We start from the raw sequence: 23,699 nt of genomic DNA, 5'->3' as shown, positions 1-23,699 counted from the left end.
CCTAAAATTATATGTAATGCATTCTAATATTTTTTTTCCCAGGGATAAAATTAATCCCTAATTTTTATGCAATAAATAAATAACTTGGTCACAAAAATTTAGGTGTCAACACCTAACATCATATTTATGCCGAAACCAATGCTTTATGGCTACCTTTTGATGACCTCAATTCAAACGAACCACAACCTTATTCTAAGTGTGAACAACTCAAGCACACGTTCAAGCACAAACATGAGTAAAACCATACAAAATATCCAACATCCTACCCATGGGTTGATGGATGAGCACCTAATTAGACTTGACAATGGAGACTACCACCCTAGAGGAATAGTGATCTTACTTATCTTGGCAAACCTCGAGGACCAACTTATATAGCTTTGATGGATTGAGGATGCAAGGCCGAAAGAAAGAAAGGAGGAGGAGGAGGAGGGCGTCTAAGGAGAAAGAGGAGGAAATGGGAGCAAGGTGAATAAATGAAGAGGGCTCCTCCTATTTATAGCCCTTGGTGCCACCATTACTAAGCCGAGCGGTCCTATCCAATGTTTCCAAGTGTCCCGCCTGAAATCCTTACTTGGCATGCCTATGGGTCCAATAATTGTGGCCTAGATAATGAGTTGGAAGGCTAGAACATCTTACATGGCAATCTAAGCTCGTAAGCGTCATTGATGATGGCTCACTTTTCACTCTTCCAATGGTCCACCTACACCCCACATTTAATGAGCATTTAATGAAATTTGACAATAATGGTAGCATAGTTGCCAACTTGGCAATTCTAGAACTTTCGGTTATTAATGAGGATTCATGTATCACTCTCTAATTGGTCCATATATATGCCACATTTTTCTAGAATATCCAAAGATATTTTAGCTGCCATCATGACTTTTAAATATTCAAATAACAACTCACCCCTTCATTTAATGAGGGTTCTAGAAATTTGTTTATCTTTTTTTTTTTTTTTCATTAATAAGGCAATCTAGAGAATTTTATCATCCAAATTGGTTCTAGGGCCGGAGAAGGGATCATTGGGTATATCTCAAAAAATAGATCACATACACCGAAAGTTCAGCCATTACGTCCCATATTTGCCCTAACTATTCCTTTTCGTGGTTTGTTGGCCAATAAGGTTGGTTGTCCTTTGATTGGTTTGAGACCAATCCTAAGGCTACCCATGGCCTAGCACTAATCCAAGACACTCATGAACCTTAAAATTGGTGACGGAATAGCCGAGTCTATCTTTGGGCTCATTTTAGTCAGCACCTAATCCACTAGTAGGGTTCATAATCAGTGCGTTACCGATTCACGATCGGACATCATCAATTCAAAATTCCATTGTGACCACTAAAAATTAAATAGGGAATGATGCATTTTTGGTCAGAAGATGGTCACATTTGATCAATTTGGATCGTCCGTGTATCGATGCATAATCGGGTGGAATCACCTGCGACCAGAAACTACGACTAGTTGGATCAACCCATGACCATCCGCCGATCCAAAATCATCATGTGATCAATTCTCGTGATCAAAAAGTCATCTTATGAGCTGATGATCCTATCCCATTGGTATGGTCAATAAAAAATTCAAAGCCGACACCTCGACCAATTCGTGGCCAGTCAACTAATTCGTGACCAGTCAGTCGGTTGGTCAATTGTTGGTCGGTCAGTCGGACCATGACTGATCCACAATTCCTTGCCAATCAAACCGATGGACCCATAACCAATGGCCCATGATCAATTTTTAGGACCTTATGGCCGATCCTCACGGGGTCAGAATCAAGGATGTTACAAGTTTAGTCAATTAAAATAGTAGGTAATTATCATTTGGATCGTCACATGAAATCATTAATCAATAAGAGACTTCTTGGAATGTAGAAAAAATCCATAAAATTATTAATTTGTAAGAGATTTCTTGGAAGGTAATTAAAATACATGGCCAAATAAAATGTCTCTGTTCATGTTTTTGATCTCCTCGTATCATTGGACGTGGTCCAAGACATACTTACCTTTTATTTCCTAACTAATCTTTCTTTTTATTTGATTTGCAGCAGTAAAAACAAATCAGCATTAGCGGGTTGTCACATATAACAAAAATATTTTATAATTCAAATGATCCAAATGAGTTATATGCAGATGAATGTGGTTGTATGTAGTTGTTTAATATGGCGCTACCATCTTTCATTATATTTTTGGAACAATTATCTCCTTCCGCTTTGCATGGCCGCTAGTGGTGCAAATGAGAGCAAATTTATTGAGAAATGATTTAGGCAAATAGATACTAGCAACATGTTTAACATATCGATGTCTTTAGTATTTATAGCGACAAGCATGAGTATTTGCTTATAAGCTATTTCATGGAAATTTTTACTTTATATTGAGATGTTTCGGTTATATTAAGTAATAAATCACATTGGCTAATAACCATTTGGGAGGTAATTAAAAGATGGGTCAAGTAGGAAGATTTCTCCTTGTACTCTTTCTGGCCCTTTCATAATTGTTGTATGCCGTTTTACATTCCTTTTCGTAGAAACTGAATTTTCTCCCAATACACTTTCCTTTTATTCTAATAAGATTATTTTGCCTAATGATAAATATCCACGGGTTACTCGGTGTCGCAAGCCTTTTAGGAGGTAATTAAAAGCGGAGCTAAGCAGGAAGGATTCTCCTTATACTTTTTATGGCCCTTTGTACTTGTGGCACTCGGTCTCGCAAGCCTTTTAGAAATAACGTAAGCTTTCTCTCATACACTTTCCCTTAATTTTTAAGATAATATTTTTGCCCTAATAAGAAATATCTACGCATAGCCATGAATGAGAGATTATTTATTGCCAACAGAATGATGAAAAAAAAAAATGCTTGTATCTTTATTAAAAATTAAACTTATTTATATAGATCGTAGATGAACGTAATTAATAGACTTAGGAATGATAGATAGTGCCTAATTAGTGATTACCACTTGGGCCCATACATCATGCCTCGGTTTTTAATTAAAATTTGTCAAATGTCAAAAAAGAGTAAATATCAAACTAAAATATAAACTTTTCTGAGGTTAGTTGATGACGTCTAAATTACAAAATTATCTATAGCATCTTAATTGGCATTTCGATCTGCGCATTCAGTGCGGCGGATTCATTTGCACGGGTTTATTAGGCAACCATATTGTGCAAGCAAGATATTCTCTGACCATCGAAGCCTTAATGTTTAATTTGTTTGCAGCTATATGGTTGTATGGATAACTAAAAAACCGATGGAAATCCTCCGTTCACCACAATTATCGATTTAATTGTGCGATAAAATCCACTCTCATCATTACATTTTTTTCCAGCTATTAATTACGTTATTCACATTTTCTCTAGAGCAACCCCATGCTAACTTTAAATTCTTTCATATTAGGTGTATCTTTTATATCCTTGTTTTTAATGTTCTGTTAGCCCATCTAAATGATCCATATAGTTTTAATTCCAATTAACTCTACTCCAAAGACACGTGCTTTTCCATTGAGAAAAAAAAAATACTTCCATTTACTTAATTATCTTTCATATAGTTCAGGTTTGAGATTTAAGATTTGATTATACTAATTTAACAAGTTTTAAGACTTGAATGTACTTTCCCGATAAGTTTTAAGACTTTTAATCTAACTATTCCATGAAATAAGGAAACTGGAGAAGAGGATTGGTAGTAAAAGAAAGGAGGAGGAGAAAAGAAGCCAATGATGAATAAACCTTTATCGATGGTCAGTGTTGGTGTTTGTTTTTGCTTTGATTCAATTGAGCCCTAGAACTTTGTGAAATTGTAAGATCGATCATGAGAGGCATGCAAACACCGTTCTTAATGATAATTCTGCTCTTCAAGGTATGAAACTCAATGCAATAAGCTCTACTAGCTATCCTCCCAAGATATAATAGATCTTTTATTTATTCATTTCCAGTTATATTCGGAGTAACAATTTGTGGGTAAAAGAAAGATACAACCTTTTCCATCTTCAATTCTTGCATTTAATTGAACAACATTACAAATATGTTGCAAATTGGTAGAAGTCAAACTATTACAAAAGCTTTATTGAACCGTTACAAAATGTTATAGATTAGCGGCGGACAAATACTGTAATAAATTGATGACATTAACAAAGAAAAAGGTTTCAATATCACAAAACTCATTGAAATTATATAAAAATCTCCCACATATTTCTCTACCATGCTATCCTCCATCATTAATTTTTTTGAAATTGCAATGAGATGTTTAGGAATGGAAGGTAGCAATCAATCAAACTAAAGGAAGGGGAACAAAGAGAGACCGACATGTATGGACAATAGATGAATAAAATACACTTCTAGATGGTCTTGAAGAATTAGTTGCACAAGGAATGAAAGCCGATAACAGCTTTAAAAGTGGTTACGTGATTATGTTAGATAACTAGTTTGAAAAAAAGTTCCCCGGTTCTAGCATTAAGGGTAATACTCACATTGAGTTGAAAATGAAAAACTTGAAAAAATTGTATAATCATATATATGACTTGAGGGATCAAAGTGGGTTTGGGTGGGACCATGAAAAACATTGTGTTGATATTCATTCTGAGGATAGTTGGCAAAAATATTGTAAGGTTTGTGTCACTTCTTCTCTTTTTTCTTCTTTATTAATTGATTCATTTAAAAAAAATAACATATTTTTCTTATAGACTTATCTAGGAGCTACTTCTTTGAGAGGGAAGTCTTTCCCTCAATATGATCAACTAGCAACTGTATTTAGAAAAGACTGTGCCAAGGGAAATCTCAATGAAGACCCTTCATAAACTCATGCACCAGTAGATCATGAAGAAGGTGAAAATCATGATAATGTGGCAACTAATGGCGTAAGTCAAAACTTACTGCCACTATCATCTTTTCTCAAACACAAAAGATTTCTGATTCTTCAAGAAGAAAAAGGGCTAAAGCAAGTGACAAATGGGCTATCAGCTTAGCTGAGATAGCAGGAACTTTTGGCTCATTCTTGGAAAAAGCTAACGAGAGAATGAGGATGATCACTAGCCACATCGGACATGCTATGGATTCGGACAATGACAAGCGAAAATCAATGAGGAACTTCTTTAAATGCCTCTAGGTACTATGGATAGAATAAAATTATGTAGAAAAATTATGAAGGATCCTGAGAATATTCATCTTTTTTTGGGATTTCAAGGAGACGATTGTGGAATTACTTCTCCAAGAGATGAGAGAAGAGAATAAGTTGTGATTTGGAGTGATGGATCATGGTAAATTTGTGCTAGTTGTAAGGGGAAAGTAGTAATTTTATCTTTAATTAATAGGTTTCTTGTGTAGTCTCTTTGTTGTTTTATGACAATTAACAACATCAAAAGATGTTCTTTATGCCATTTATTGGAATCATATTATTTTTTAAGTGGATTGCTACTTAATGTGTTTGCAGATTACTCTTTTATCATTTTGTCCGACGGTTTGATTTCTTTTAGTTCCTTTACTTGACTCGCTCTTGTTAACAAGAAACTTATTACCATGTTATTATCTAATATATAAGTAGAAAAGATGGGTTGGTCTCATTTTTAGGTTCCTCCCAATGTGTGACCCATAAAATATTGGGATAAGTGCTGCAAAAGTCCTAAAACTTGTCACGAAAATGCAATTGAGTCCTAAAACTTGCAAAAAGTGCAATTAAGTCCTAAAACTTGTCAAATTATTTCAATCAAGTCCTAAAGTTAACGCCGTTAGCATTTTCCGTTAAAAATGCTGACATGGCATTTTAAATAAATTTTTATTTTCCACGTGGATTTTTAAATTATTTTTTATTCATTTAAAAAAAATAGATTTAAAAACTAAAAAGAAAAGTTAAATTTTATTTTTAAATTTAAAAATAAAATAAAATAAAATGAAAAAATAAAATAAAATAAAATAAAATCAACGGCGGCTCCTCCCCGCCGCCGCCACGCCCATCACCGGAGGGGCCTGGCGACGGTCACCGGCCATGGGCGAGGCCACGTCGGCCCTCACTCGGGGCCGGCAAAGGCTGACGAGTCCTCACCCGGGCGGGCGACAATCGCGGGCCCCTACGATGGGTCGGCGATGTGCCCAGATCTAGGCACCCTCTTGCCGAGCTCAAGCAAGGGTTGCCGGCCCTCGCCTAGGGCTAGGCGAGGGCTGGCCACCCCCCAGGGTTGGCGCCACCGACCCCTCTGATGATGGGCGGCGACTACCAATTTTTTTTTTTTTTTGAACTGTTTAATTTTTTAAATCAATTTTGACTTTTATTTTCTAATTTTTAAATCTAATTTAAATAACAATAATAATTTTAAAAAACCACGTGGAAATTGAAAATTAATTTTAAATGCCACGTTAGCATTTTTAACGGAAAAGGTTAATGGCATTAACTTTATGACTCGATTGAAACAATTTGACAAGTTTTAGGACTTAATTGTATTTTTTGCAAGTTTTAGAACTTCCATAACACTTACCCCTAAAATATTCCCTCAAGAGACGACAAAGGGCACAGCAGTATCTCTCGTTCTAGTGGAGGAGGGTTCTGAATTTGATTATTGCTGATTATTGTGTTGTGTGTAACTTTTTTCCGTTTTCGGAAAACGATACATTTTAATATGGAAATTATGCACTAACGACACATACAAAATCCAACATAATATCAATGAAGCTTGAATAAATTTTTAATCTTGTTTTCTGATGTGTTCCCTTTTGTAACAAAATGGAAATAAATGAAAATTTTGTAAGAGAGAAGAATTCTATTTCAAAGTGAACATATTGAAATTGAGGTTATTCTAAAAACGTTTGATGTTGAAGTGGGTAACCAAAAGATTATTCCAAAGGAACGGAAAAGATTATTATAATGGGTAATCATGAAATTCGATGAGAATCAATTAATTTGAAAAAGATATGTTGTTTTGGATGTTTTTGTGAATATCTAACCTGAAAATTTGTACTTGCCTAATGATAATTTTTTTTTTTTAAATATCCGACTTTAAATCCATAGTTCACCAAACAATACATAGGATAAGATATGAGGATATTTGATTTTAAATCCGTAATTCATCAAAAGTGGATAGGATATGAAGAAAGCCCTAGATTTCTTATCCTATCATATCTAGTCATATCCTTTTTTTTTTGTCAGTCCTACTCTATGCCTACTCTACACTCACTCTCAGACTTTTGCACTGCCTCTTGCAGGGCGTGAGAGTCGAAACCCATCCCTAAAACTTACTCGTCCCCATCCCATCCTCCTTAAGAATGTGTGGATTTGTACCCCTCACCTCCTCCTTCCATGGTGGAAGGGTGGCCACTGGGATGAATCCCAATGGTTTAGTCATATCCTGTTAAGAAATCCAAAAATTAGCTATAAAATCTTGTGTTGTAAGAACACGTGGCCATGCAAGACATAATACAAAGACAAGCGGCATATGGGTGGCTTAATGAGAGTGGAAAGTGGATAATTAGGGGAATAAAAATAATTTATCTATCCTTGGCGCCATTAGTGCAATTTACAACTATTAATACTAAATAGCTAGATTTTAAACAAATACTTTTACCCATTAACAACTAAGTCAATGATAAATTAATTTAAGGGTTAATACCCTGAAAAAATCCTAAACTTATACACATGTGACAAATTTATCCCAAATTATTTTTTTGACCACTAAAAACCCAAAACTAGTATACTTTGACAAATTTACCCCAAACCAATACACTTGTGACAAATTTACCCTATGTTAGTTTTTGTTAAATTTTACTGTCAAATTATTAAGTTAAATGACACGTGACAGTTGACTGATATACTAATTTGGGAGTTTACGCTCTATTTATCACAGTTTACAATTTTTGTGATTTTTTTTTTGTGGTTTTAATCCAATTTAGCAGAGGGTATATTTGTCGCAAATTTATCACTTTTGGATTTTTTGCGGTTGAATAAATTAGTTTGAGGTAAATTTGTCATAAATGTACCAGTTTATGATTTTTTATGGTCAACCAAGGCAAATTTGACACAGGTATATCAATTTTGGGGTTTTTATGGTAAAAAAAATAGTTTTTGGTAAATTTGTCACAAGTGTATCGGTTTGAGATTTTTCAAGATATTAACCCTTACTTTAACCCGTTCTACTATTAATGTACATCTACCAATTTGACTCAATACGCTAGACTCGGGACAATTACATTTACGGAAAAATTATCCGCTACATCCCACAAAATTTATGATTCGATTAAAACTTCTACATATTCATCCGTTTACTAAGGCAAATAATATTTAACGTTATAATCTAAGTATCATTATCATAATAGAAAATCCTAAATGTTATCTCCTTACATATACAAAATTTCCGGATGTCACAAGCTCGCTCTAAAGTCGTCTGCCATCTCCTTCCTTATCCTCCTCACTGTCAAGAGCAGCTTCTTCATCTCATCCCTCAGTTGATACAACCCCTCCAACAGCGCCTCAGTGGCCTTCTCTAGCCCGGCCGCTGCTTCCCTCAGCCTCCCCACGATCTCTCTGCCGCCTCCTGATGCCACCACCTGGTCAATCACCTCAAGCACATGCCTCCCATGTGCCTCCACATCATCAAGTTCCTTTAACACCCGCATCTTCCTGTCCCTTTCCTTGCCACCTCTCGACTCCACGATAATTGTCGACTCGATTGCACGGACAAAGTCACCCCAAGGGAACTCCTCTGGGATGTGGAGGCAGATGACCGGCCCCGAGGAAGAGCGCAAGGCCGAAGATATAACTCTGACAACGAATGCTGTCAAGAAATTGACAGCTTGGACCGCATGGCAAACAACTCTGTCAACTGACGAGACCACCTCCCGTAGAGCCAACGTTTCAATGCTCACAGCCGAGTCTCTAAGTCACTCCTCGATGGCACCCCCACCCTCGCCCTCCGAATCTGCTAGCAAATCCCTCGCTTGGTGAATCTCCTCCTCCAATGGGTTGCCCTCCGAGCTGAGGAGCTTCATCGCGATCTTCCGGTCCAAATGGCGGAGACACAGTCGCTCGATCTTGGAGGACATGCAGTTGCAAACATCCAGGACCTTCAGGCTGTTGTCCAAATACCACGACAAGAGGCTGTCGCTACCGTCCCGTTTCAGCTCATAGATTAAGGATTTCACTACGGAGTGAGCGATGGTGAGCACGTCGACGGCAGAGGAGAGCCAGGGCAAGCTGGCAGAGCAGGGCTCAGACCACAGAGGGGAGAGAGGAGGGACTCACCGAAGGAATTGGCGATGGATTCCAGCTCCTCGGCAGTGAGTTTTGCTCCCTTTTTGTCGCCGGGATAAGAGAGGCGCGTATACATTTTCTCGAAGAATATGTAAAAGTCATCCGGGATAAGAGAGGTGCGTATTCATTTTCTCGAAGAATATGTGAAGGACAGAATAAATTCTCTATTTTTTCTCGTGAAAACTGAGACAAGAAAGTGGTGGAAAGTTTTGATGGATACGGGCTATGAGCTTATGCGGCATTTATATAGGGCGTGGTTTCTCTTAGGAAGGCAAGAAGAATGGAATATAGAAAGAAAATTTCATTAGAGAATTCCTAGAAAGTAATTCAAAGACATGTTCCCAAAATAAATAAAAGACGCGCCCCAATAAGGTGTTTTTCTAGAAAACTTTCATGAGAGAATTCATGGAAAGTAATTAAAAGACACGCCCCAATCTGGTGTTTTTCTAGATGCTAGGAATGCAAGAAAAATGTAATATGGAAGGAAAAATTCATAAGAATTCTTAGAAAGTAATTAAAAGATAAGCCTTAATAAAGTGTTTTTTTCTGGATGCTAGGAATGCAAGAAAATGTAAAATGGAAAGAAAATTTCATAAAAAATTCTTGGAAAGTAACTAAAAGGCAGCCCCAATGAGGTGTTTTTTTCTAGATGCCAGGAATGGAAGAAAATGTAATATGGAAAGAAAAATTGTAAGAGAATAATTGGAAATTAATTAAAAGACACGCCACAATAAGGTATTTTTCTGGAAACCAGGAATGCAAGAAAATGTAATGCGGAAAGAAAAATTCATAAGAGAATTCTTGGAAAGTAATTAAAAGACATGCCCCCAACAAGGTGTTTTTTGAGGATGCTAGGAATGCAAGAAATGTAATAGGAAAGAAAAATTCATAAGAGAATTCTTAAAAGTAATTAAAAGACAAGCCCTAATAAGATGTTTTTGGATGCTAGAAATGCAAGAAAAATAAAATAAAAATGGAAAGAAATAAGAGGATTCTTGGAAAGTAATTGAAAGACACGTCCCAAATAAGGTGCTTTTCTAGATGCTAGGAATGCAAGAAAGATATAGTATGGAAAAAAAAATTCATAAGAGAGTTCTTGTGAAGTAATTAAAAGGCATGCCCCAATAAGGTGTTTTTTCTAGATGCTTTTCTAGCATCCTCATAGACATACTTGCATTATATTTCCTATTTTAACTTTCCTTTTATTTCGCTTGTGATACAAAGCTAGAGCGTCGCCGCAATAATAAAAAAGTATCAATGGTTGAAATGATCTAAATGAGTTACATATGGACTAATGTGGTTGAACGTGGCGCTACAAACACTTTCCTTATAATTTCAAAACAATTATTTCCTTTCACTTTGTGCAGCGCGAGGCAGTGCAAAGTGAATGAATTTGCCGATGACAGAACTGGTTCTATAAATACCAGCAATATGTTTAAAAAGCTCATATGTCGACATGTTTATTATTTATATTAACATTCCTAAAAAGTTTAGGCGATAAAAATAGCGGGCAATTATCATTTGGAGTGTCATGTCATGAAATCATTAATCAATAAGAGATTTCTTGGAATGTAGGAAAAAAAATCCATAGAATCATTAGGTGGTAAAAGATTTCTTAGAAAGTAATTAAAAGACATGGCCAAATAAAGCGTCTCTGTTCATGTTTTTTTCACCTCTTCATATCATTTGTCGCGGTCCAAGACATACTTACCTTTTATTTTCTAACTAACCTTTCCTTTTATTTGATTTGCAGCAGTATAAACAAAACAGCAATAGCGCGTTGTCACATATAACAAAAAGTATTGATAATTCAAATGATCTAAATGAGTTATATGCTCAACCAAAAAAAAATTGAGTTCTATGTGGATGAATATGGCTGAATGAGTTATATGTGGATAAATATGGCTGAATGTGGTTGTTGAATATGGCGCTACCAACTTTCATTATATTTTTGGAACAATTATCTCCTTCCACTTTGTTTCATCATATTTTTGGAACAATTATCTCCTTCCGCTTTGCAGAGTGGCCGGTGGCGCAAATGAGAGCAAATCTATTGAGGATGGAATTAGGTAAATAGATACCAGCAACATTTTTAACCTATCAATGTGTTTAGTATTTATAGCAACAAACATGAGTATTTGCTTATATACTATTTCATGGAAATTTTAACTTTACGCTGAGATTTCTGTCAAATTAAATAATAAATCACATTGGCTAATTAATATATGGGAGGTAATTAAAAGATGGATCAAGTAGGAAGATATCTCCTTGTTACTCTTTCTGGCCATTTCATAATTATTGTACACGGTTTCACTGGCCTTTTCGTAGTAACTAAACTTTCCCCCAGTACACTTTCCTTTTATTCTAATAAGATTTTTTGCTCTAATGATAACTATCCACGGGTTACCGTAAAATTAAATGGAAAAAAAAACCGTCTAATCCCAAGTCCTTTACATTTCCCCCCATTAGCCAAATCAAAAACAATCTTAAACATGACATTGATATTCTTACTTTATATCGGGATATTTTGGTTGGTCATATTAGGTATTAAATTTCCCCATGGCTAATCACCCCATGGGAGGTATTTAAAAGCAAAGCTAAGTAGTAGGGGTGAGCATCGGTCCAAGGTTGACTCTGGGCCCAATGCTGCCGGTTCTAGTTTGATTCCTAGGGAGACTGTGTCAATCCTTAGTCCTAGAATTCCTCGAATCCTAAGAATTTAGGATCAGTCCAACCCGAACCAATCCTAACTATATATATTATTTATAATTTTTTATAGAGAAAATTCTAAAATAAACGGCGTCAATAATATTAAACAGTTCATTAATGAGGAATTCAAGTAATTTTACACTGTTATTTAATAATTTATATTTTTAATATCTTTTACAACGTCAATAGCCATAATTTACAAATGAGGAAAATGGTTTTATGAGAAGTCCTCATTGCGTCTGAAATGGCATAAATAGCTCCTTATGACATCCTCATCTAGTACTCGTTCTCATATGTCTTATTTGTCCTCTTAGTCTTCAATTTGCCAAAATCAAAATAAACAACTTCTTCGCTCACCACTCAACACTCACTTCACTCATTTTGGGTCACTCGTGCCGCTCATCGCTCGATACTCGTCTGGCTTGTTGCTTGAGCTCAACACTCAACGCTCAGCGCTCACCCCACTCAACACATGCCACTTGTTGCTCGCCTTTTTTAGCTAACCTCGCTCGTTATTGAATCCATCGGATTGGTTCGGTCCTCAGTTGCCTTTTTAGGGAATACAAAAAATAAAATAAAAAATTATTGGTTGATCCCAGGTTGATGTTGGAAGCAAATCTAACCCATTAGGTTAGTCTAGTCCTCAATTTCCTTTTCATGAAGCACAAAAAATTAAATAAAAAAATTATTGATTAGTCTCGGGTTGACCTTGAAACTAGACCAAACCTACTGAGTTGGTCCAGTCCTCGATCCCAAGCTTAATAGAGTCGGTCTTCGGTCCCAAAAATTGAGGACTAGCACTATGTTGTAGGTCGTAAAGTTTGGGGATGGACCGACCCAATCCAAATCATGCTCACCCCTACTAAGCAGGAAAGATTCTCCTTAATACTTTTCATGGCCCTTCGGTATTTGTGGTATGCGGTCTCACAAGCCTTTTAGAAGTAACGTAACTTTCTCCAATATACTTTCCTTTTTTTAAAATAATATTTTTGCCTTCAGAAGAAATATTCACGCGTTGCCACGAATGAGAGATAATTTATTGCCAATAGAATGATGAAAAAAAATGCTAGTATTATTATTAAAAATTAAACTTATATATTTAGATTACAGATGAACGTAATTAATAAACTTAGGAATGAAAGATATTACCTAATTAGTAATTACCACTTGGGTTCATCCATGGTGCCTTGGTTGTCACTTAAATTTTGTCAAGTTGTCAATTGTAAAAGAGTATTTATCAAACTAATATATAAACTTTTATGAGGTTAGTTAATGATGTCTAAATTACAAAAATTCTCTATTGGCATTTCGATCTGCACAATCGATGCGACCAATTCATTTGCACAGATTTATTAGGCAACCAAATGCAAGCGAGATATTTTCGGACCCCCGAAGCCTTAATGTTTAATTTGTTTGCAGCTATTTGGTTGAATGGATAACTTAAAAACCAATGAAATCTTCTATTCACCACAATTATCGATTTAATAGTGGCAAAACCACTCTAATTGTTACACATATTTTCTAGTTATTATTTATGTTATCCACATTTTCTCTAGAGCAAACCCATGCGAACTTTAAATTCTTCCCTAACAGGTGTATCTTTCATATTCTTGTTTTTAATGTTCTGATTGGATAGATAATTAGCCCATCTGAATGATCCATGTAGTTTTAATTCCAATAAACTCTACTTCAAAGACACGCTCATTGCCATTGAGAAAAATATGCTTCCATTCACTTAACTATCTTTCATATAGTTTAGGTTTGAGATTTAAGATTTGATTATACAAATTTAACAACTTCCAGAACTTGAATGTACTTTTCCTGTAAGTTTTAAGACTTCTAATCTAACTATTCCATGAATTAATGAAACAGGAGAAAAGGATTAGTAGCAAAAGAAAGAAGAAGAAAAAGAAGGAGGAGAAAAGAAGCCAGTAATGAACAAACCTTTACCAATGATCAAAGTCGGTTTTGGATTTTACTTTGATTCAATTGAGCCCTTGAACTTTTGTGAAATTGAAAGATCGATTATCCAAGGTGTGCAAACACCATTCTTAATGATAATTCTGCTCTTCAAAGTACAAAAGTCGGTGTGATAAGTTCTAGCAGCTATTCTCCCAAGATATAATATCACAAATCTTCTTCTTATTGCACACAGAATAATAGAAAGAACAAGAACAATGTTTGGTGTATAACCAAATAAAGAAAGGAAAGATATGTAAAGAGAAAAAAGAATATTCTTGTTTTGATATATTTATATTATTTTCCAATTATATTCGGAGTAACAATTTGTAGGTAAAAGAAAGAGACAACCATTTTCCATCTTGAATTCTTACATTTAGTTGAGAAATGTTACAAATCCGTTGCAAATTGATAGAAGTCAAAACCATTACAAAACCGTTGTTGAACTGCTATAAAACATTATAGATTAATGGTTGAACAAAACTATTAAAAAGTAATGACAGTAAAAAAAAAAAAAAAAAGCTTTCAATATTGCAAAACTTACTAAAATATACAAAAATGCCCCACATATTTCATAAAGTTTTGAAAAGAAATGAAAGAATAATGTTGGGTTATTGAAGCATGATGCATTGGAAGTTCGGAACTAGTGCTTGTTGGGCTATGAATCGGACCTAAAAAAAAACAATATATATAATTCACAAAATCATTTGTGAAGTATGAAACTTCAATAAATCAAGAATTCCTTTTTGTGAATTATAATTATCACCAATCGCATTCCACCTCATATATTTTGTTGTTCAGCAAAATTCTATGCTTAGAGGTTATGCGCGTGCTTAGTTTATTTATAAATTGTCTGGAAAATACTTCCAGTAATTCTCATAAGAGTGAACCCCCACTTCACACTTATATAGGTGATTCCATCAAATGTATTATACAATTCAATATAACACCAATAATGGCTATGAAATTCATTGAGCCTCTTTTTCAGTTTAGTCTTTCACTATTCTCACCTTAGGAGGGATGGAAATTTTTTTTAGTGCATCATTAGATCAACAGGTAACTTGTTATTACCTAATGAACTTAGTTCATGGAATTGTGAATCACATAAGTTGGGTCATCATTACTATTGACTTTCTTTAACTGACTTAAGTCCCATTTCCCTTGATGTATAGTCAGAGGATCAACCAAATCCACTTTTTGACTTTACATAATCGATGGACATAGTTCCATCCATAAGCAATTGATTTACTACATCATGCATAAACCAAATTTGTCTACATTTACCATTGAAAGTTTCATTCATTGCAATGGAGCCTCTTAGCAATCACAATGTTTAAACATAAAATGTGTAGTTCATTCCCAAAGGAACATTTGCTAAGAAGTTCCTCAACCACTCAGCCTTATTTTCAAATATGTGAGTTAGAGAAGAATTTTCTTGTTTTCAAGAACTTGAGCAGTCCTCAAATCACCAAGATAAATAATTTTTCTCCTCCCTCGCTAGTACTAAGTACCGAAGGATAAAGCATTCTATTTTTACGTATATACCTAGTAACCCCAAAGCCTACCACCCATTCTTTCTCATTGGCCTATGGCCTTGAGAATTATATCATCAAATCATCTATTTCAACTAAGTTGTTTAGTAGGATTATCATTTCCTCCATAATTCTTGTCTAACTGATTTACAAGTTACATCATCTTCACCAAGAATGAGCACATATCCACTATCTAAAATGTTCTTTTGAAGTGACATCTCCATATAATTCTCTTGAGTAAGTATTATCCCCCTATCACTCCTAATCAAGCACGTCAGTAATGTAAAAGAGCTTAAAATCTTGTTTATACAGCAAAAATTCGCTTGGCTCAATAGCAAGCATTTCATAGTAAACAATCTATCAACATAATATCATGTCCACACAATTTCCCCAAGAAGAATACTTGAACTTCCTAAACAAGCACTTCTCAATCATCAACTAATCAAATTTACAACGAATCTCCCAATACATCAATTTTCTTGCAATCTATTTCCTAAAGAAGACAACATAATTTCTTGCAAATTGGAACACTTTACAGCCATAGAAAATATTTCAAGCTTGCCATGCGAAAGAGGAGGAGTGCATACCCGTCAACAATCCCTACAAGCTAGTAGTACTCTTTGTCGTTGTTGATGACAGCGACCCTATTCTGTTTCCAGCTTGAACAGATTTGAACAACAGGAGAAAGCCTTTATGCTCAATGTAAGAACTAATCATGGGTCAGGATGATATGTCAACTGCGACGGCACTACTTAGTCTACCCACGAAAGACCACAAGCAAGGACCAAATACGAGAATTGCGAATAAAAATGTACGACATTGATAAACTAGAAATACAAACATGTAAGGTTTCCAAAAATCAAAAGAATGAAATTAATTGTATGAGACGTTCAAGCACTATCCTTAAGAGAAATTTGTCCCTCAAAATACAAAACTCCATACAATAGGCTCTAGTGGCTGTCCTTTCAAGATACAATAGACATTCTCCTTTTTTCCATTATGTTTTTCTTCATATCATTATATCTCTAGAGTCGATAATTTTATATGAGACACTATTGATCCTAGGTCGAAACAAGTTGATGAGATCGCCGCAAGGCGAGATTTCATCTCAACTTATTAGTGTTATGGTATATGTCAGTTTGTAGATAAAAGAAAGAGAGAGCCGGTTTTCCATCATCATTTCTTGCATTCAATCGAAAGACTTTACAAATCCGTTGCAAACTGACTACGGTCAAGACCGTCGACAAACAATTACTAAATCGCTATAAAACTTACAAAACACGAGGAAAAAAACCGTTACAAATTGATGAGGATGTTATCATGTTACGAAACCATGAAACCAGATTGCTCAACATCACCGTCATCATCTCTATACCCTACTCTGCCATTAAAGGTGACTTTGTCGTCCTCCATTTCAACGTCACCTTCTCCCTCAGTCGCTCTAGGCTGACGTGGACGGTCGTTTCCGAGCGCTCGCTGTGAACTCGTCTATCACCTCCTTCCTCATCCTCGTCACTGTCAGGACCAGCTCGTTTACCCCCTCCGTTAGCCGGTACAACCACTCGGACATCGCCTCGGTTGCCTTGTCCAGCTCGATCGCAGCCTCCCTCAGACTCCCCGCGATCTCTCCGCCGCCTCCGAGCGCTGCCACATCTTCGATGGTCTCGAGCGCGCTCCACACCCTCACCTCCACGTCGTAAAGCTCCCTCACTCTTCCCTCCAAGTCGTGGATCTCCTTTAGGATCTGTGCCTGCATGCCTGTTCCGTAGCTGAAATCCGAATCCACGGCCACTGCTGCCTGGATCGCGAGGACAGCGTCGCTCCAGGGAAAGTCCTCTAGGACAGGCATGTTGACGATTTCCCTTGACGAAAAGCCCAGGGCCGAAGTTATGACTCCGCCGAGGAATGCCGTCACGAAGCTGACAGCGTGGATCGCACGGCCAACAACCTCGCAGCCGGCGAGATCTTCCCTTGTGGCTCCGACATTCCCGTGCTCGCAGCCAAGTCTCTGATCAGCCCCTCGACGTCGCCCTGCAGACGTCGCACGCCCATCGCCACCCTGGCCCGCCCAACCTGCGAGCAAATCCCTCGCTTGGTGAATCTCCTCCTCCGAAGGGTTACCGTCCAGGAGGAGGAGGAGCTTGATGGCGTTCCTCAGGTTCGGACGGCGAAGACACAGCCGCTCGACCTCAGCGGAGATGCAGCTGCAGATGTCCAGGACCTTCAGGCTGTCACCCGAGTACCACGACGAGAGGCTGTCGCCGTCGTCCAGTCCCACCTGGTAGATCAAGGACCTCGCCGCGGAGTGGACGAAGGCGATCTCCTTGACGGTGGAGGAGAACCAGCGCAAGCTGATAGAGGCGGGGCGTCGAGTGACTCGTGAAAGGACTTGGAGATGGATTCTAGCTCCGGGGAGGTCAGCATCGCTGCCATCGAAGAAAAATGAGAACGAAAGAATTTTCGCTTCTGCTTTTCGTTTCTTTTCTTTTCCGGGAAACTGAGGAGAGAAAGTGGTGGGAAGTTTTTGGTGAGTTACGATCTGGGAGCACGTGCTGTATTTATTCAGGGCGGATTTTCTCCAAGGATTGCAAGAAAACTGTGATCGTGGAAAGAAAATCCAGCATTGATTTTCTTGTGCATTTCTGGCGTATTCATAATCTAGAACCCTGTTTAAGATATACTTGCCTCTTATTTTCTATCTTAATCTTATCTCGATTTAACTTGTATCGATGATAGAAATGAACCGAATAAGAATGAGAATCCTACTTTGATTTGGCTTATGAGAATCCTACTTTGATTTGGCTTGTATTGATCATTGAAATGAACCGAATAAAAACGGTTTCAAATATGGCGCTACAAACACTTTTTCTCATACTTTCTTGGAGCAGTTATTGCTTTTGGGTTTGCGCGGTGGCATGGCGGTGCAGACAAGAGGAAAATTGCTAGCGACAGGATTAGCAAGCTAGATACTGATAGATACTGACAATACGTTAAGAATTTGATACATGGACATCTAGAAAGTTTGCCGAGGTGAGTTAACGACTTTGAAATTACGGAATTCTTGTCGGCATTGGCAATCTATTTACATTCGTTGTAATTCATTGATCCTTTAAAAAAAATAAAAATCCACCGTCAACTTTAATGCTTTAAATAAAGATCTTGATGATTTCAAGTAACCACTACTAGACCAAAAAATAGAAAACCTAACCACTGCAAGTTTAATACTAATAAAGGAGTATTTACTTATCTACTATTTTCCTTTATATTTTTCACTTTATATTGAGGTACTTTGGTCATATTAGGTAATAAATCACATGGACTAATTACCATTTGGGAGGTAATTAAAAGTTGGGCCAAGTGGGAAGGGTTTCTCATTATATTCTCTGTGGCTCGTTTTAGCTGTTGTACGCCGTCTCCAGGCCTTTTAGGTAGTAAGGCCGGCTTTTCCCTAATACACTTTCCTTCTAATTTTTTAAAAATATAATTTTTCTCTAAGAAATATCCATGCCCACAAACGAGAGAAATTTTATTGCTAATAGCATGATGGAAAAAAATGCTAGTAACATCTTAGAAGATTAAGTGTATGCACTTAGAAACTCAAGAATGAAAGAGCCTAATTAGTGATTACCATTTGACTTCTTATATAATGCCACGATTGTTACGTAAAATTTTTTGAGTTTTCAAATGGGTAAACTTCTTTGGTAAAACTACTTTTCAAACTAAAATATCGACATTCCGATGCTAGTTAATGATATCTATATGATGACAGTAACATTTTAGTTGGCATTTCTACCTCTGCATGCATTGCAGCAGATTCATCAACATGGATCTATTAGGCAACCATGTGCTAGCGAAATATTCCCGAACAATAGAAGGCTTAATGTTCAATTTCTTGCTACTATTTGGCTAAATGGATAACTTATAGACCAATATAATAGTCTGTCTATTCATCACAATTATCAATTTTAATGTAGCAAAACTCACTGTTGTCATCGCAATATTTTCCAATAATAGTAATGTTATCCACTTTTTTGGGAGCAATCCCGTTTTAAATTTAAATTCTTGGATTTGGGAGGCGTATTTGCTGTATCCTTATTTTTAATGTTCTGATTGGATAATTAATTGGCCCAACTGAATGATCCATTTATTTTTTATTCTTATTAACTCTACGCTGAAAACGCGCTTTGCCATCGGGAAGAAAATATTCCTAATTTACTAAACTGCCTTATCATATATACTTGGGGATTAAGATTTAAGGAATGATAATGTGAGATATTAATGATACTGCCCCTGGTGAGAGAAGTTTAGAGGAAAGTGATGAATATGGGCTCTACTTGCTTGTTCTGTCCCCCCTGCACGGGCCAAATCTCGAAGAACCTTTTCTTTTAATTCATTTTTTGTGTAATTAGTTGGGGATCTGGGTAATTCAACTAGTATCGTGATCTGTCTTGGGCCAAGAATGTCTCCATTGAGAAAAAGAAAAAAAAAAAAAACCTTATGGATTGAGAAATTAGATCTAAATTTCTAATGTAGTCTTATTTCAAACATAGATGTTCTCATACTATACAATTTTCGTTAAAATTACAGGATATTACATCACATATCAAGCTTGAAAATAAAATTGAGCATCATGATCATAGATTTCACATAAAAAGATGGACCTATCATGGCGTTCTTGGACTGTTATGGTTTTCCTAGGTGGTTCTTTAGTTTAGGTGGCTGGATGGTTGCTCTTCGGATACCCGAACCTACGATTTCTTGCTTGGCGGATGCGGCTCACCTTGGTGGTTCCTCTCTTTTGGCGGCTGGCTGGTTGATGATCTAGTGCTGGAGGATGCGGTCTTCTTGCCGATGTTTGCTCTTGGGTCTCATCCGGCCCTGTTGCTGCTTTAGTTGACATTCGTTTGTTGGTTTTATTGCCTGCTGTTTTGGCTGTTCTGTTTTTGTGGTTTTGCCTCTTTGTTTGCAATTTCTTTGTTTTTTTTCGGCTCCCTTTCACTCTTTATGACTTGTTATCGTTTTGAGTGTAAATTGGGGCTGAACCTTCTTGTATAATTTGATTCTTATTTTAAAGCTCTTTTTGAAAATATAAAATACTTTTTATTCTTACTTTTGAGAAAATATGGGACATTTTTTTGGAGAATAAATTATTTTTAAAATTTTTAAATTTGAAATAAAAATTATATTAATATAAAGATGACCCTGATTCGATTTTTCCTCTTTCTTTTTAAATTATAATATTGTAATAATATAATATCCCCGGGTCAGATCCCTAGGTTGCCAGCGACTGGCCTGGAAACAAGGGCCCAATCCAGGCCTCATCCCCTAAAAACGGCCCGCCCGAAAACTCGCGTTTTAGCCAGACCCGGACGGTATACCCAACCTGAGTCGCAACCCAAGCCCGACCCGATTCCTGGTCAAAACCCTACCCAGCGGGGCTTTCGTTCGACCCGACCGCGACCCGATTTCGTAACCCTCATCACCATGGCCTCTTTGTGTCGCCGGAAGGGGAGGAACGGCGACTCGGCGGCAGCAACGCGGCGGACGGGAGTTAAGGTTTAGAGAGGGGGTGGAGCAACGGCGACAACGCGGCGAGTGGCGACAGCGATTAGGGTTTCAAGCAGGAGGAGAGTCACAGCGACGATGCGGCGAGCGGCGATGATTATATCCACAGCGTCGGCACGACGGCATGTTAAGCGATGATGGCTTGGCACGCCCGGGGGGGGGACTTCGCGATAGGGCTTCGACTTGCGTTTGGATTTTGAGCTCTGGAGTAACCGCGCATCTGGAGGGGCAGCAACTCGTCGTTGGGCGACCATAAGTCCGACGGCAGGGCGGTGGTCGGTAGCGGATCGACAGCGTAGCGACGCTGATGCAGGTGGCGTCAGAGGACGACGGCTCAACTTGAATGGTTTTATTAAATGGGTAAATTGTAAGAATACACTTTTTATTTGCTTATGTATGAATTGTCCTTCAAATTTCAAAAATTTGAGGAAAAAAAATTGAAATTTCAGAAAATCATGAAAACTTTATGTATAAATTGTGCATGTTAGTATTGATATACTTTTGAAATTTTTAGATATTGTACATTAAATTAAAATTAAGTCAAGAGAAGGTTTGCAAAAATCAAAAACCTAAAATAACAAAGAGTAGAATATGATAATCGACCTGAGTGTGCATAAAGAAAGTTGCAAGAAGATGTGCTTTGCCATTACAAGTTCTTTGCCCAGGAATTTTTGAAAAAAAAATTGAAATTGCAATTTCAGGATCTTGAAAATTGACTAAAATGAAACAATAAAAAAGATGTTACTTTTCAAAAAGAATATTAATTTTTGGATAGTTCAATGGTTTGAGACATATCTATCCCAAGGAAAAAAAAATTTGTTTCTTTTGTAAGATATTTGAACAATTTGTGAAACTTCTCACCCATTACAAATCGGTAATTTAGGTTTCTCACTTTATTTTAGCTAAATTATTTTCGAATTTTATTTTGATAAAGGTCTCAGTGATTTCAGGTTTTTATCTTAACCATTCAGCTTTTAATAACAAAAAAAAAAAAAAAATGTCACACTGGTGTTTAAATTGAGAATGTAATTATGCGTGACTTGCACATGAATGTTGCTGTATTTAAATGGGACATCAAAGAAATACCATATCTGTTCTACCCCAACAATACGGTATCAGGAGTCTTAGTCTTTAAATTTAATGATAAATGCAAAAATAATTTTAAAATTTATCACAAAAGTAAAATTAAATATAAATCATCAAAAAATGCAATAAAGTCAAAAAAAAATTATCGTAAAATGAAATTATTTGCCTCAGTCCTTTCATTGTATACATCTTATGTTGTGTGTGTATTTCTCGGACAAATTTATGCTATGTTTTAGAGAAGAGTGATGAAAATATGGAAAAAAAATGCATAAAATTATATTTTCTCTCTTTCATAAAGAATTTAATTTTATTTCTTCATATTCTATCCAAACTTTTAATCCCTCATTTCTTTTTACTTTCTCAAATATAGCCAATACATGAACTGAATGCTATATTTTGGTCCTAAAATTTTTTGTTTGGTCTTGTGATTTATCTCAAAACAAGTTTATCTGAAAAATTATATCGGAACTCATTTTAAAGTTTAAACTTACATGAAATGTAAATCCTACCTCACAAAATTAATTGTGTTATTTGATTTGAGCGATTTCTTTTCTAATGTTGCTTGGTCGAACGATTCTTTTGTAAAATTTAATATCGTGTGCACGGAACTCTTATCTATGAATTTGACCTTAACTCAGCCATCTTATTGCATGATCCCAATGCACACGAATTTAATACACATGCAATGCTGAATTACGCCGATCTCATCTTATTCAATAATTCATGTGAACCAGACTTAGACACAACCCCTAACTTTCGAGCCTTTAAACTAGATTATTGATTGTCGTCATCTTCGTCATCTCTATTCACAACAATTCTTTCACATCAATGAAAACAAAAGCTCCGTTCATCTTTTATTCCTTTATTTGCGGTTCATAACAACAACCGTTACATTCTCTTGCTAGCACTCAAATCTTAGAAATCACTTTCACTTTGTCTTCCTCCATTGCAAAGTACGCCTTCAATGACATTTCCGGCGATAGCCGCTCTCTAAGCCCATCCATCATCTCCATGGCCGTTACGAACAGCCCGTCCACCGCCTTTGTCAGACGGTCCACCCCCTCCAGTAACACCCCGTTTGCCTTCTCCAACGCGGCCGCTATCTCCCTTATCCTCCTGGTGATCTCTCCGCTGCTTCCTGATGCTGCAACCTCATCTATCGCCTTGATCAGGTGACTAAGGCGCGCCTCCACATCCTCAAACTCCTTCAACATGGACGTCTTCCTTTCCTTTTCCTGGTTGCGCCCCAAGCCCGCGGTAATTGCCCTTCGATCATGCGAAAAGAGTCTCCCCAAGGGAACTCCGCCGGGACACAGATTCTGGTAACTCCCACCGGGGAAGGATAAAAGGCTACATGCAGGACTCCAGCAACGAAATCCATCATGAAGACGGCAGCACGGAACATGTGGCGGATGGGTCTCTCCACCGGCGAGACCTTTCTCTGTAGAGCCGATGTCATAATGGTTTTAGCCAGGTCTCTGATCAGGTCGTCAATGTTGCCGGAGGACTTCACAACCCCATTGCTGTCTTCTTCCTCCGAACCTACGAGCAAATCTCTCACTCGGCAAATGTCCTCCACCAACGGGTTGGGATTTGAGTAGAGGGGCTCAATCACGATCCTCAGCTTCCC

The 23,699-nt window shown here is 37.0% G+C and overlaps 1 protein-coding gene across 1 annotated transcript; it reads right to left on the bottom strand.

Moving 5' to 3' along the window:
* Positions 1 to 8,329: 8,329 nt before the first annotated feature.
* LOC104423788 lies at positions 8,330 to 16,831 on the bottom strand. Its single transcript, XM_039302909.1, has 3 exons — positions 16,746 to 16,831; positions 8,872 to 9,161; positions 8,330 to 8,790 (listed from the first exon to the last, which is right to left on the bottom strand). Exons 1-3 carry the CDS (start codon positions 16,829 to 16,831, stop codon positions 8,330 to 8,332), a joined length of 837 nt encoding a protein of 278 aa, XP_039158843.1.
* Between the last annotated feature and the right edge of the window lie 6,868 nt (positions 16,832 to 23,699).

Source organism: Eucalyptus grandis, chromosome 10, assembly GCF_016545825.1.
Source record: "Eucalyptus grandis isolate ANBG69807.140 chromosome 10, ASM1654582v1, whole genome shotgun sequence".
In the NCBI taxonomy this organism is placed as follows: Eukaryota; Viridiplantae; Streptophyta; class Magnoliopsida; order Myrtales; family Myrtaceae; genus Eucalyptus; species Eucalyptus grandis.
Note: the sequence above shows the minus strand (reverse complement) of the source record. Positions and strands in the feature narration are given on the sequence as shown.